Genomic DNA, 15,140 nt, shown 5'->3' with positions numbered 1-15,140 from the left:
AGTTTAATCAACGGTCGTATTATTTTTTGCTATATATATGTATATATATATATATATATATATATATATATATATATATATATATATATATATCTTAATATATTCCAAGCCACTATCAGAGGATTTTTTGTTTACGTGTTTATATTTCACATTTTCACGGCGGGATGTTTAAAACTTTTTTCTTTTTTTAACTTTTATAATGGGGTGGTCCACCTAAAATGGTTTTACGTTATGCGGATGGATGAAATTGATCCTGCTAAATTAACCAAAATAAATAGGCTGGTCGATAGAAAACGAACGGGCCGGCCTAAACTCAAGTTTCTGGATGATGTGCAGGACGATTTAAGGGAGATTGGAGTAACGAAATGGAGAAGACAGATACTCGACATGGAAGAATGAAAGAATGTTTTAAGGTAGGCCAGGGCTGACGAAGTGGTGTTGAGCCAACTGATAATGATGATGACATATAGAATATTGACTTTTTAAGGACTATGTTAAAACATCTGTCAGTTTCTTACTTATCGCCAAAGATTATTCGCAGAGATAAACAAAAACACAGAACTCCATAACAGTTTTTTTTAATATCTAGATATTCTAGGCACATATACCTTAAATTTGGCAACAGCGTTGACCTGCAAGTTCATCTTTAAAATAAGTAAATTCTGAAGATATTTTTGAACTTAGGCATCATATCCAAACTTTTTATATAATGACCTAACGATGACTGTTTTGCTATTAGCGTAAATATGAAATTATTCGTGACAATACTTAAACATATACGAAGTACGTTGCATAAGATCTCTTAACCAAGGAAGTGCCTACTTATTTGATAAATTCATGATTTCAAGGTACTTGAAACTCTCGAAATAACTAATAATGTATCTCTGCTTAGGCGTGTTCGTTTGTTTCACAATACAAAAATGTCTAGTGGAAAAAAGAGGAAATGTATTATATATTATCTTTAGTTTAAATCCTACAATAAGAAGTAATTTTTTGGAGTATTCGTGTATCTAATTGATGGTATTAGTAACGAGAAGTTATTAAGATATTTTCAGATTTAATCGGTGAAAGTATAAATATGTCATGGTATTAAGTGATTATTTCATGCATGTAAAGACATGTAATTTAATTAAACGTAGTTGTTAAAATATTACATATACTATTACGCGTATATTTTATATTTCATATATCTAGAACATTTTTAAAGATATCAAACAGCATTAAAATAAAGTTATTCTATTTATTTTTCGATTATCGAAGATTTAGCTCGCACCTTTTCACTAATTTGTTTCCGTACATTTAACTAAACGACAGCTGTAACCGTATTTGAATTTTTTTTCTTCATACGGTAACATTATAAAAGGTTCACAACTAATTCCAGGAACTTTATTTTACATGAGCATATGTAACTAGTCAAAATAGTGACCCGCTTGAGATAAATTGAAGAACATAAAAGATCGTGATAACTATATATAGATAGATAGTTTTAGAGAGGTGGCTTTTGGCCTATTTCACTGCGACCTTTTCAGATCTATCGTGGTCCTCTAGCTCTAGATAACATTCTCTAGCCTGACTCGTTTTAAAAAGTCTAATAGCTTCCAGACTGTACCATCCATGTAGCTATTTGCCTGTGGATTTTCTTCTCCTAATGCAAATAACCGCACATTTTTCACATTTTCAGACACATCAGCTTCAAGTGCCTATTCAGCATACAGCGCCTTGTTAGAAGACCTACTATGGTTTTGACTGTTTTCCTGTCTTTGCTTATCAGGTAAATTTTGGCGAATGTTTTGTAATGAACTGTTTCGCTTGTATTTGTCCTGCTGAATTCCTCCACCATTCCAGAGATTTGTGAGCTACCCCCTTCCCTGTAGTCATTCTTGTTACTGTCTTTGCAACGCCGCAAAAGGATTTCGGTCCAATTAATGGCATTGATAAGCCTTGTTTGACCATTTTATTTGCTTTTTCATTGCCCTTATGATCCTCGTGCCCCAGTACCAAGGCTAACGTAACCTTGCTGCGGTCTCCTAGTTTATTTAGGACATACGCACAATCCCATACTAGCTTAGAATTTACCTCTACAGAATTTAGTGCAACTGCAACGATGGCAACTAAACGGAACGTTCTTTCCTGCCTTTCTATTTCTCCCACGCAGTGATGGATTGCCGTTATTTCCGCCTGGAAAACTGTCGCATACCTAGATAGACTTACCGGGAAATGTATTCCTTGATTTGCCCCTACTATGCCGGCCCCCTCCGATTTTTTTGAGCCATTTGTGTACCAGGTAGCAGCAGCTTGTATAGGTATACCTTTATTCCAGTCTTCCCTGCCTTGTATCTTAATTGTGAACTTATTGTTAAAGCTATATGACAGATTTCTGAGGAGATCATCTACCAAGGTTGCCCAAAGTAAAGGGGCAGAACTCCTCCTTGTGGACAGCCTCCACCTACTTTTGCTTTGATGGTTGCTTTACCCAGAGCGAACATTAGTGTCCTATTCTCTAGGGCTGCCCTTATCCATCTGCATATTACCGCAGATGTGCCTCGTTTACTCATAGCACCTATCAAAGAGCTGGTAGTAACATTATTAAATGCTCCTTCTACTTCTTTACCAGGTTGGTATGCATATTGACGATTGCTTAGAGGATTATCTTTCAGCACTTCGTCTCTGATGTACCTATCAAAAAGCCTTTCCAGCGTTTTTAATAGAAAAGAAGATAGGCTTATCGGTCTGTATGACTTTGGTGTTAGATTTGATACTTACCTACCTCAGGCAAGTATATGACTTTAACCTTTTGCCATAGTTCCGGTACGACTCGCCATGCTAGCCTGGCTTTAAGGAGCTTGCATAGGGCGGTATCAATACCTCTAATCAGTATTAGATATATGCCATCTGTCCCTGGAGACTTATATCATCATCATCATCCAGCCTCAAGAGTCCACTGCTGAACATAGGTCTCTTCCTCATGTTTCCAACCCCGTCTATCTTGCGCCGTAAGTTAAGGTGGAAGCTATCGTGCTAAAAACTGAATGGTTGCACGTCACGCGGCCGCTAACGATGCTCTTGGGACACCGGGCGAAATCCCATTGAATATTAGCCTTGTTCCTGTACGCGGGGCTCTACAGGAATCGACCAACGTTCCCCAGCTACTCGTCGGAATAAATATGAATACTTACCAACATGCTAGGCAAGCACGGTGTTTAAATGCCAAAAACCCGACCACTGTAAACCAACCCTATTCAATGTGCGACAAAAAGATAAACCTCAACATCGCCACATATAATGCTCGGTCACTCTCTACCGAAAAAATATTCGAAGAAATGGAGGAAGAACTCTCAAAAGTGAACTGGGATATTGTAGGTATCAGCGAAGTTAGAAAAAAGGGAGAAAGTCTTACCTCACTCCCATCAGGCCATTTATTTTATTACAAAGGAGAAGAGGAATCGACAGTCGGAGACTTATATGGCCGAAACTTATTTATAGCAAATCTGATTTTATCTGGTCTTGTGATTGCTGTGGCTATTTCCCAATCCGTAGACCTTGGCCTAGTCAGCCTTTGGTCTATGTTGGTTTGCCTATCTGCATCATCCAGAATTGTTGAGCCCGAAAAGTGCGTGTTTATCAGTATTCTAAGACTTTGCTCTTTGGTGTTCGTAAATTTGCCATTAGCTTTCTTTAGGAAACCTACTCCTTTGGTTGTAGCACCTTCCTTTGCCAGGACTTTATGGATTTGAGAACATGCCGAAATATTTGTAATCTCCTCGCAAAACTCTCTCGATGAATTCCTTTTAGCTTTCCAAATTTCTTTATTGTATAGCGTTAGTTTATACCTGTAGGCATCACAGTCTTGGTGACTTTTGGCTTTGTTAAATAAGCTTCGGACTTCCGACCTCATCCTCCTTAAGCCGTTATTCCACAATACTGTGTTACTGCCCGTACTTTTCCTTGTTTTTTTCTGGACAATTTTCCTGGTAAGCCGCCATAATAGCTTCGCGTGCCGTTTATGCCGCCAAATCTAAAACCTCTGGGCCTTTAAAAAAGATCATACTTTCCCCGAGATTTTACTGAGGGACTCCCTAGATCCTACCCAGTTTGTATCTCTAGGATTTTTGTATTTAATTTCCGATGGAAAAATATCAAGGTCAAATCGTATATCGTTCGGATTTTCTAAAGAACCTCCCTTCCCTTCGGCCTTAGGAACTGTGATTTTAGCTCTGGGGTTCTCTGGTCCTTCGGTAACGCGAACCCTTTGGCCCTGAGTTTTTACTATATCTATTTTTTTTTTAGATGTCATATTGCTTCCACGAGTAGCTAGGGAAAGAACCATCCAAGGACATTTGTTTAAGTTTGACCAACTTTTTGGGTATATCCAGCGTACATAACTGCTTCAGCATTTTTTGACTATCTCCTCCATCGATGGCCTGTTTTAAATCGATATACAGATGGTATATTGGTATGCTATATTTAAAACTGTTTCCTATGTATCTCTTAACATATGTATTTGGTCTACAGTTGATCTTTTTGATCTGTATCCACATTGGTATTCTCTTCTTATTTCCTCTGAAAAGGGCTTAAGTGGACGGCACATGAATCCTTATAATATCTTAGAGACTACATTTAAAAGTGTTATACGTCTATAATTTTCTTTTGTCTCCGTTCTTGTACATAGAAAGTATGATTCCTAATTTCCCGATCTCTGGGACGACTTGCAGCATATTAGTTTAGTTTTCTTAATGTATGTTTACCATTCTTAATCAGTTCTGCAGTTAATCCGTCTTTGCCAGGCGCTTTGTTATTTTTTAAACACTTTATGGCATACACATTTTTTTCTGATACTGGTTCTTTAGCTAGCCGTTCTGCTGTGTAGTGCATTTTCGTTCTTGGTCTCGTTCTTTTTCTGGACCTCCTAAAAGCTCTTAAAAATAAAAATGCTCCTTACCAATTTTTAGGATTTCCTCTTTCTCAGTTATTATTGACCCGTTTTTTTCCTTGCAAATTGTTGACCTTGATATGAACCCTTACCTATATCTATGCTCCTATGCTCTTTTGTTATTATAGTCTGTTATATGTTGTATTTTTAACATTTCTTCCTTTTTTCTTGTACATAATATCGTTGCATCCCTTTTTTCTTCCTATACTCTGCTATTTACTCTAATTCTTTGTAATCATTTCTGTCTGGCTGTATTTTTGCTAGATATTGCTTGTTGGCGTTCTTGGTCGAACCACTCTTCGTTTCTTTTTCTTTTATTTTTACTTTCCTTCGGTATTTTGCTATATATAATATACAATATATATAAATACCTTTGCTATTCCTTCAGAATCCTTATTAATATTTTTGTGAGGAGAAACTTACTTACTACTCAAAGTGTATTTGTCATTGCCAACTATACTAATCTTATACCATTTTTGCTAGTAAAAATATGTAAACTCTGCTTAGCAAATGCTTCTGTATATATTGATTCTTTTCACAGTTTGGCATTTGCATCTCCCAGAACTATAACTGCATTTCCCTATTGTAATTTTCTTACATTAAATCTTGATTTCGTCATAGAATAGATCGATTACTAGTTACTCTGCTGAGTTGTGAAACATTGTGAAACACTTTTACACTAGATTCCACTAGATACGTATTTTACATATTCTTTCATTGATTAAAGATAAAATCCAAATCATCCTAGGACATTTGTCGTTTACTATAAAACCCACTACATATTCTCCTTGTCTTTTTGCTGCACTATAATACAGACTAAAGATCTTTTTATTTGAGTGCATACCCTTTGAATTTGATCTCCTAAATAGCTTGGGAACTTCTGCAGTTCCTGGAAAATACTTTGCTTTTTGCTGCCTGTAGCATGGTTTGGTTATTTCAAGTTACTAATTTTAAAATTAATCACATATCCTTATTCCGTAAATTAATTCGTTGCCCTTAGGCTGTCTGGTTTCTACATTGTTTATACTATTTTTAATTTATTAAGGGGAACAGGTTATTGGGCTGTTGCAACCGAGTCCAGTGCCAGGGCGGTTGACCACAGCTTCTGAATCAGCCTTGATTTATTTCGGGTGCGATAGCATGGCATTTCCTCCAAGCTTGTGGTGTTAGGCCCGCCCATACTCGTTTGTTATCAAACAGGCAGTACCACGTAAAAATGAGGTTGGCTTTTGAGTACAAGAGGCTTTTTGTGACGCTTTCTATTCCATTAACTCGCCATTGTAAGTTACTTATCTGAGCACAAATACATTGTGAACTCTTTGCTAGATTAATTTTAAACCGATACAATGGTGTAAGACAGTAATTAAATCTCATTCGGCATATAGTTCTTGTCATATCGTTTGTCAACTTTATTTTAGAAAACCATGTTTTATCAGAAATGTGGGTAATTATTTCTCTGTATTAGTTGCGCTTATGTATTATGTTCTTATAAATATATTTTTCTTTCCATTATTTCTTTCTTATAAATATAATCTTTGGATATTTCTTATTATATATCTCTAGACGTACAAAGATAATAGGTTAATATTAAATAAATATTTTAGTGCTTTTATTATCGCTATTAATTCCGCTGTATATATACTCATAATGGAATATAGTTTAAACGCCCTACTGCTTTTATTATTGCTATCCCAGAACGCACACACCTGTTGTGGAAAACAACAACAAAGTTCTACTCCGTAGGCAACTACTATCAAATTAAAAACAACTATGTAGTCAACTCACAATACACTTTTAAAAAGCGTTGTTTTATATGTGTATATTTAATAATCACACACATATAATATTGACATAATTCCTATATATTGTGTATCAGACAGCACCCTTATATCGGTTATTATATTTTCAGCATTTAGTTTACCATGTACCGTTGATCTGAAGATGCATAGCAAATTATAGTATGCGAAACCAGTCATTGGTGGTACTTATTCATATTTCTTTTGACTTATAAGAAATTATCAATTTCTTTTCCTGTATCCCTAATTAAAATTCTCTTTTGCATTACAATCTCTTTAATCAAAACACGCACTTATTAAAGTGTACGAAATATAGTTTTGGGTTACTTTTCATTAATTTTATTCTCAAGAGATGTTCACACAGTCTCAGCTTTTTATGTTTTCTAGGAGGTTCTTCTGAATGACTCTTTGAATATGACGATCTTCTCGTTATATTTAACATGCAGATTATTGTTGTTATAGTGTTCTTTGTCTATCTACTTTATTAACTGTATCAAATCTGGTTTATTACGTACCAGTGGTTGGTATATGATTACAGAGCGGTCTCAGTATAGCTTATATTTGTTATTCTCAAGCATATTATCATGGAAGTATTGATACAGTTGGTTTTGAGAAGGCTCAGTTTTGTTAGCTATCTCGCTAGCTGAAAGATGAAGGATCTTTCCTAATCATTAGCGTTGTTTGTTTCTTTAGGATATGTTTGTATTATTTAAGGGGATATATTTGTTCTGGTCAAGTGATGAATTGAGAACATCTTGTAAGTGGAACAAATCAAAGTCAAAAATTAGTGTACTTTTGAGTCAGTACGTAAACTCTATCTAAACATACGCAACGCAACTTTGATGTCTACTGGGTAGATCAAGTAGACTAAAATCAAATTAGCTAAATAAGATAAATAAAATATGTGTAAGTAATTTTTAAGCCGTTTAAGTTTTTTACTATCTATTTTGGTAGAAGTGTCATTATTTCCCAAAAGTTTATTAATTTTATCTTTAATAAAATCATAATTTAATTTTTCAGGTTACATCAGAAGTTTTTCTCTGCGTATATATTACGTATCAAACCGGAAAAAAAGGAAATCCAAGAAAAAGAAATTAAAACTGACAAAAATGTTTCCCTCTTTCTAAAACAGGTAAATGATTTTTATTTCGAAAGTCCAAAAACGCTCTTTACAAAAGTAAACTGCAAATAGTGCATATCATTTTATGTGATGCTTTCATGTAAATCCAATCAACTGAGGTATTCTCAAGTAAAATAGCCACAGGAACTCAATCCACAATTACTGACAGTATTATTTTAAATTCTTTAAAATTTTGTACTTATAAATGTAGAACGATATGTTTCACTTTTCAATATAAGTGAGATATTTTAATCAAATAAAAGGCAGATATCGAGCACAGTTTATTTGTTAAATCTTGCCCAAGTACCTTCGCTCCTAGAGCATCTTCAGGGGCATCTAAAATAAGCCAGGAAACGTTTTTTCAACTGAAGAAAATTAATTAACTTTGGTTGATAAAAAATTTTTATGTAATATAACGTTTTAGACTTACTTCGTCAAATTTGGCCTATCCAACAATAGGTATATTGAGAATGTCATAAACATTAAAAATTATACATTAACACAACAAAACACAGGGACAAACAGTTTCAAATTTAAAAAAATGACGAAGCTACATATTGGTGGTTGGCATCAGGAGAGAGAATGGCTCCTGATCTTAACAGAAATGTTAAAGTGACATGTGACAGATGACAACTTGTATGGGCAGTCACAATCATGGTGATGTGATCTGCACATTTTAAAATTTTATGAAACTGAGCTATGGTCATACAGAAGCATCCTGAAGATACCAAAGTCACCAATGAAGAAGTACTGCGGAGGATGAACACAACTGCGGATTTGGTCAACATCGTGAAGAGCCGTAAGCTGCAGTATTTGGGACATATAATAAGAAATCAAGGCAGATACGAGCTACTTCAATGCATTTTGGAAGGTAAAATTGAAGAAAAAAGGGCCCCAAGACAAAGAAGAATATCCTGGCTTGCTAACCTGAGAGCATGGTATAGAAAGGCCTTGACACAGCTTTTTCGTATAGCAACCAACAAAATCATAGCCAGAATGATCGCCAACGTTCGGAACGGACAGGTACCCTAAGAAGAAGAATGAAACTGCGCATTGACCAAAGGTACCACTGACACTACTATAGGAAATCAACTGATAAAATATGAAATTATATAGATTACTTTAAGTAGATTGCATAATCCAGATCTCACACTCAAACCTGTCTGTAATAATTAGGGTGTTAGTTTGGGGGCAACTGAAATGGACGTAGAAAATGAATGCAAGAAATAGACTAAACAATCTATTAGATAGTGGATGGTTGACTACAATAAAAGGGTCTACCAAGCACTATCAATACTGTAGAAAAGAAGAGATATGGAGAGTGTAATCAACGCCAACTATGGATCAATTGAACCTGATTAAGCTAGTTTTGTAAATTATTGAAGAATAAAATAGAAATGTTCACCCAAATATGAAATTAATAGATTGTTAATGGGTTTTTTGTAATTTCCAAATCATCCAATAAATCCAACTCCAAGTAGTTTTTCTTTCTACTAATGTCATGTAAAATAGATGAACCAGTATTGATGTTAAAATTATGTTTACTGGATAATAAATGTTGACCCTCCAAGTTGATTGTTGATTGTGACTGGCCATCCAAGTTGTCATATGTCACAAGTCACTTTAACATTTCTGTTAAGACCAGGAGCCATTCTTTCTCCTGATGCCAACCAATATGTAGCTTCGTCGTTTTTTTTTAATTTTAAACTGTTTGTCCTTGTGTCGTGTTGTGTTAATGTATAATTTTTAATGTTTTTGATATTCTCAATATATTGTTGGATAGGCCAAAGGCTATAGCGGGATAAGATGGTCAAAAGTGCTTCCGCACCGATCTGCACCGCAACTTGTGCTTTCAATAAAGCATATAAAAACATGGCTTCATACAAATTTGTATCTTCCCAGGGGCTATAGAACCTCTTAAATCCAAAATAGAAGCTGTGTTCGACTTTATTTTTTTCTGGACGCCATTTTGTTTTAAAAAATCTGATAAAATTCGTGAAGATGTATCTTTTGAATACAAAATATCCTGATTTTTTTTTAATTTTTATATTGAAAATTAAGCCTAGGAAAAATTATTGAAATTTTCAATAATTTTTTATGTTATGTTAATAATTTTTAAATAGTAATTTTTATGTATTTTTTTTTCGTCCTTTTGAATGGCCAAAGCGCCGAATTTTCAATTTTTGAGCGGAAAGCATCAAAAATCAAAAAGAAAACCGTTTTTTACTCATTTATTTGCACATAACCTCAAAACTCAGTTGCTAATTCAACATTTTTTCTTTCATAAAGATAAAATTCGAAAATACCACGTATTTTATCCTTTTCGCACTTTTTTTTACCTTACCTCAAAATCAGATAGTTAGATGTATGCTTTTTCATTTATTCTCTTACAAGTCATAAATCATCATTGTGAAAATAATCATTTTTAACTTACAAATTCTCAAATTTTTAAAAAATAATCGTGTTTTTCTAATATTTTTCCACTTTATTGGCACCCTTCAATTTTGTTATAACACTTGTTTTTTTTTTCTTAGATAGTCAAAACTCGAAAAAAACCATTAGATTTAAGATTGTCCCTTCCTCAACAATATTGCCTACATATAGTCTAGTGAAAATGTTTATCAAAATAAATAAGTTACTAATGATAGAGCACGCCTATAGGATGTATCATCCCTTTGTCCTAAAATCCGTTGTGAGTTAATATCGAAAATCTCTAGTCGTATTGAAATTCTCGAAGTAGTTGGTCAAATCGAAGTTTAAAGTTAAATATTATAATTGCCATTATATCCTATAGACGCGCGTATCGTATTCTATGGGCTAACACAGTCAAAGCGACACAAAGTCGACGGCGACGGCGCGGCAATACTTAAGACGAAAGTAGTGGCGACAACAACCATGTATGTTACGCGCATGATCCGTAACCATGACAACGACAATGGTAGTATGCGCGTTGCGACATTGTTTTTGTCGCCATTGCTTTCGCCTTGTTGTCGCCTTTGTATCGCTTTGACTATCTTAGCCTTATTATCAAATAATCCTTTTCTTCTAAAATCCGTTGCAATATTATCCCTTGAAAACTAACAGTATCGAAAGAATCAAGTATTTTAAAATTATCACATAGGCGCGCGTATGCGTCCGGGGTCAGTTACGATATCCTCGAACTTAAATTATCAAAGTGCGATATATATCAATATTTTGTATCGATCGATTCATTAATTAAACGAAGAGTGTCGCATTTACTATTGTGCATCATAGTAAATGTGAATTTTGGGATATCGTCAGAGGTTGATTTGTGAAAGTTAAATTGTGCTTGCCTACTAATATCAATTTCAGTAAGTATAGATAAGTCAAGATCAAGAGTGTAAGTTTTAGCTTAGCTAATGAAATATATTAGCTCCTATATTTTGAATTAATCATAGTTATTCAAAAGCTAATATTCATATTGTATTTGATTTATTTTTTGATTTTCAAAGGACTGTAGGTACATTTGTAATTATTCTATAATCTCATCCGGGTCATGAATTTCAACCTGTAATGTAAAATCCTTTTTTTGGTCTCTTGATGTTAGAATAATAATTACAGGTAAATATGTTTTATTATTAATTATTTTTCATTTAATTAGCGGCACTTGACTGACCTTCACAGTAAGAGGCTTCCTGTCATAGATAATTAAATGACTTTTAAATTAAAATAGTACCTAATTTTTACTTTTTTGCTAAAATTGATTAACAGCGTAAGATCTCTTGGGTAATATTGTAAATTTTAAGTGTTAGTACTTTGAGTTTTATCTTTCTATATTAGTTTTTCTTAGTTTAATATATTTCATAACATAAGATATAAAACATTATCAAACACTTTTGACTCCAGTGAACCCTTTTACGGAAGCAAAATCTTAGAATTTTCATGCATTTTGATTAAAAATAATTTTTTAAAAGGGTAAGGAGTCTTTGCAGCATTACAAGAACTGAAGGAGCTTATAGGCAGTAATAAAAGGTACCTCCATGTAAATATACTATTGGTTGAAATTCATGATCCAGATGAGATTATAAAATGATTGTCCAACATTGTGAATTTAATGAGTACATATTTAAATAAAACTATAACTCTTTTCTTTTTAATAAAAAGAATAATAACCTACATCTCCGCTTTCTCAGTGTAAAAATTTTAATTTTCTTTTATTTTATATATCATGTACAAACTTACTCAACAGAAACAGTGCCTTTAGTTCTTAATTCTTGATGCTAAAAACATATATTGCATTAGTTAAGGAAGAGATTTGTGACATGATTAAAAAAAAAGATCTGAAGCCGCTGTCTTATTGATTTTAAGTTTATCCAATTTATATAAAATCTAACAAAATTGGTAATTTGATTTTTTTTCAACATTTCTTTAATAAAAAAAGTAGTAAATGATTACTTGGTTAGTTTTCTTAAAAAGATTAAACTATTAATTGAATTCTTTTGAAAATATTAAATCAATCAATAAATTCTTTTTTAATTTGCTTTATATCAAAATGGATTTTATTCATCGTTTAATTCCGTCAAAAATATTAAATTAATAATCTTAATCTTTGAAAAAGATTTAATCAACTATTTAATTCTTTTTCAATTCGCTTTAACTTAAAACAGAATTAAGTGATCATTCAATTGTTTTTAAAAAATATTATCAACTGTTTAATTACTTTTTATTGACCAAAAAAGAATTAAATGACAATCTAAATTATTTTAAAAGAATTAAATGATCATTTTAATCTTTTTTGCGTAAGAAATAGCTATTATTCGTTGACTGTGTTGATCAAGTTTTTAGAATTTTAATTATTATGCTTTTATAGCTTCTTTAATTCCTACTTATATTTCTGATGCCCTAATATATTTTAATTTTTTTTCAGTACTCTGTTAAACATGGATAACGAAACTGATCAATGTAGCGTTTGCATGAGACTTTCTTTAAGTAGAAAACCAGATCAGATTAAAGTCATCAATTCTAATAGTGAAGCTGAAGCCGATCTTAAGCAGTTGAATGTACAAGATGTTCATATTGGGTCTAAATTGTGTGGTCAATGTAGACGACTCGTTTTTTTTTGGCACAAAAAAAAACCGTAGCGGAAGTAGAATCTACGCCTAGTAGTCAAAGTCAACCAATGAGTTCTCACTCAAGCACGGAAATGCCCAGCTCTCAATTGCAGCAGTTGAAGGAATTGTTAGTGTCCATGAGAACATCACATTGTAAAGACGTGACACAAATTCTGGTTATAGTTTTATTCAAATTCCGCACTTGTTCATCGAATAATTTTATTTCATAAGTATTTGAAATGGAAAATGAAATAAAAATTTCAGATTTTTGTGAATTAGTAATCCATTCCTTTGAAAAAGATGTTTTACCGAAATATTTTGGTGCTAAAAGTATCAAAAGAGAAGAACTAATACGTGACCATACTTCTATATACGCAAAAAAACTTTTTAACTTGTCGGACGAACTTGAACTTGGTTTGGTTTTTGATGGAACATACTTACATCACCAAAGAGTCAAAATAACGATTATCAGCGAAAGTCGTATTTAGCTCAGAAAAAAAACCCTTGCTCAAACCTTTTACTATTTGTAGTACAGATGGATATGTTGTAGATCTCCCTGGTCCATTTTATGTCACTGAAAATGATGTAACTATCATGAAAAAAGTAATGGATGATCCAAATGGTATAAAATATATCATGAGGAAAGGAGATGTGTGTATCATGGATACAGGTTTTAGGGATGTTGTACCTTACTTAGAAAGGCTTGGCTTTAAGATTCTTATGCCTGTCTTAAAAAGTAAAAAGATCCAATTTGACCACGGCTGAATCAAATGAATCACGCTATATAACTAAATTGAGGTGGGTTGTAGAAGCCATTCATGGAATTCTTGGCAAAAAATATAAGCTTCCTTATCAAAAATTAGATAATAAACCTATACCAAAAGCTGGTCCATTAGAATCGTAAGAATCATTAACTTTCCAGAGATGACTGAAAGGGATCTCAAAATTTTTTTTCGGGAACCTATCAGTTAGGTCAAGCTATTTGCTATTTGGCTGAGTTGATGGATGATAGTAATAACATCATTTTGGAGTATTTTACAATGAAACCAAATATTATTAAAGTACCTACTGATAAGATCCAGGCATATAAGCAGTAAGAAATATAAATGTTACATTGAGTATAAACTTGATTCAATTGGGTATGGTGGTATTTCCCGCACGCATGTGACTGTGTAAATGGATTATGCACTGTGGGTTCATGTTCTCATATAGCCGCAGTAATATAATATCTCAGTAATACAAGATATAAATCGAGAATCATAAGACCAGCCAAAATTCTATCAGAAATTTTTACATCTGATGTTGAAGCAGTCATAGATGAGGACTAAAATGTAATTGAATGTTTAAACTGTTAATTTAAATAACATGTAGCGACAAGCTAATCCCACCGTTCTGGGCCAGCGATCCCGAAATATTGTTTTTGCAAGTAAAAAACCAATTTGCGATAGCAAACATTACAAGTGACGCAACATAATTCAATTATATAGTTGCTAATCTAGAAACGGCATACATACTCGAAGTGAGAGACATCATTGTATCACCACCAGCTACAGGCAGGTATGTAAAGTTAAAACCAGAATAAATTAAGAGACTCAGTGCATCACAACAACAAAAAATTAAAAGATTACTCAAGCATGAACAATTAGACGATCGAATACCTTCTCAATTCTTACGACATTTACAGTCATTGACAGGCACAACTGTACCAGATAATATTATAAGATCTCTGTGGTTAGGTAGACTGCCATCCTCTACACAGGCTATTTTAGTTACCCAGTCAAACTCTAATTTGGACACAGTTGCCGAGCTAGCAGATACAGTTTTCGAAGCCGTAGCTCCTAGAACACAAATTTCGGAAACGGCCACTGCTCTTTAAAGCACCATCGAAAAATTAACAGCCGAATTAGCTGAAATGAAAATTCAGCTAGCTAACATCGCGACTGCTTAACCACAAACTAATACACACCGTCGTAACCGCAGAACCTCAAGAGGAACACCATACCATAGAAACAGAAGCCACAGTAGGGAACATCATAGTGACATAATATGTTGGTATCACTACCGTTTTGGTGATAGGGCTCAAAAGTGCACATCTCTGTGCAAGCACCAGGAAAACTACACGGGCAATCGGTAAGTGCGGCATCCGATCCAAGCCCATAGTCTCGCCGCCTTTTTATGTTAAATTGACATTAAATATTGGATAAAGGCGTGATTTTACGTGG

General features: G+C 33.6%; 1 protein-coding gene across 2 annotated transcripts in view; it reads left to right on the top strand.

Moving 5' to 3' along the window:
* Positions 1–15,140, top strand: part of LOC140436891 (facilitated trehalose transporter Tret1-like) — a 132,270-nt gene that overhangs the window by 68,327 nt on the left and 48,803 nt on the right. Inside the window, exon 2 of one of the 2 annotated variants that reach the window (XM_072526050.1) lies at positions 7,747–7,858. The exons of the other annotated variant lie outside the window; for it this stretch is intronic. Within the exon in view, the coding sequence (XP_072382151.1) occupies positions 7,747–7,858 (112 nt within the window). The remainder of the gene's footprint in view (positions 1–7,746; positions 7,859–15,140) is intronic. 2 annotated transcript variants of the gene reach the window in all.

The sequence above is a fragment of the Diabrotica undecimpunctata genome, chromosome 3 (genome assembly GCF_040954645.1).
Source record: "Diabrotica undecimpunctata isolate CICGRU chromosome 3, icDiaUnde3, whole genome shotgun sequence".
In the NCBI taxonomy this organism is placed as follows: Eukaryota; Metazoa; Arthropoda; class Insecta; order Coleoptera; family Chrysomelidae; genus Diabrotica; species Diabrotica undecimpunctata.
This window is presented reverse-complemented; position numbering and strand designations above follow the sequence as displayed.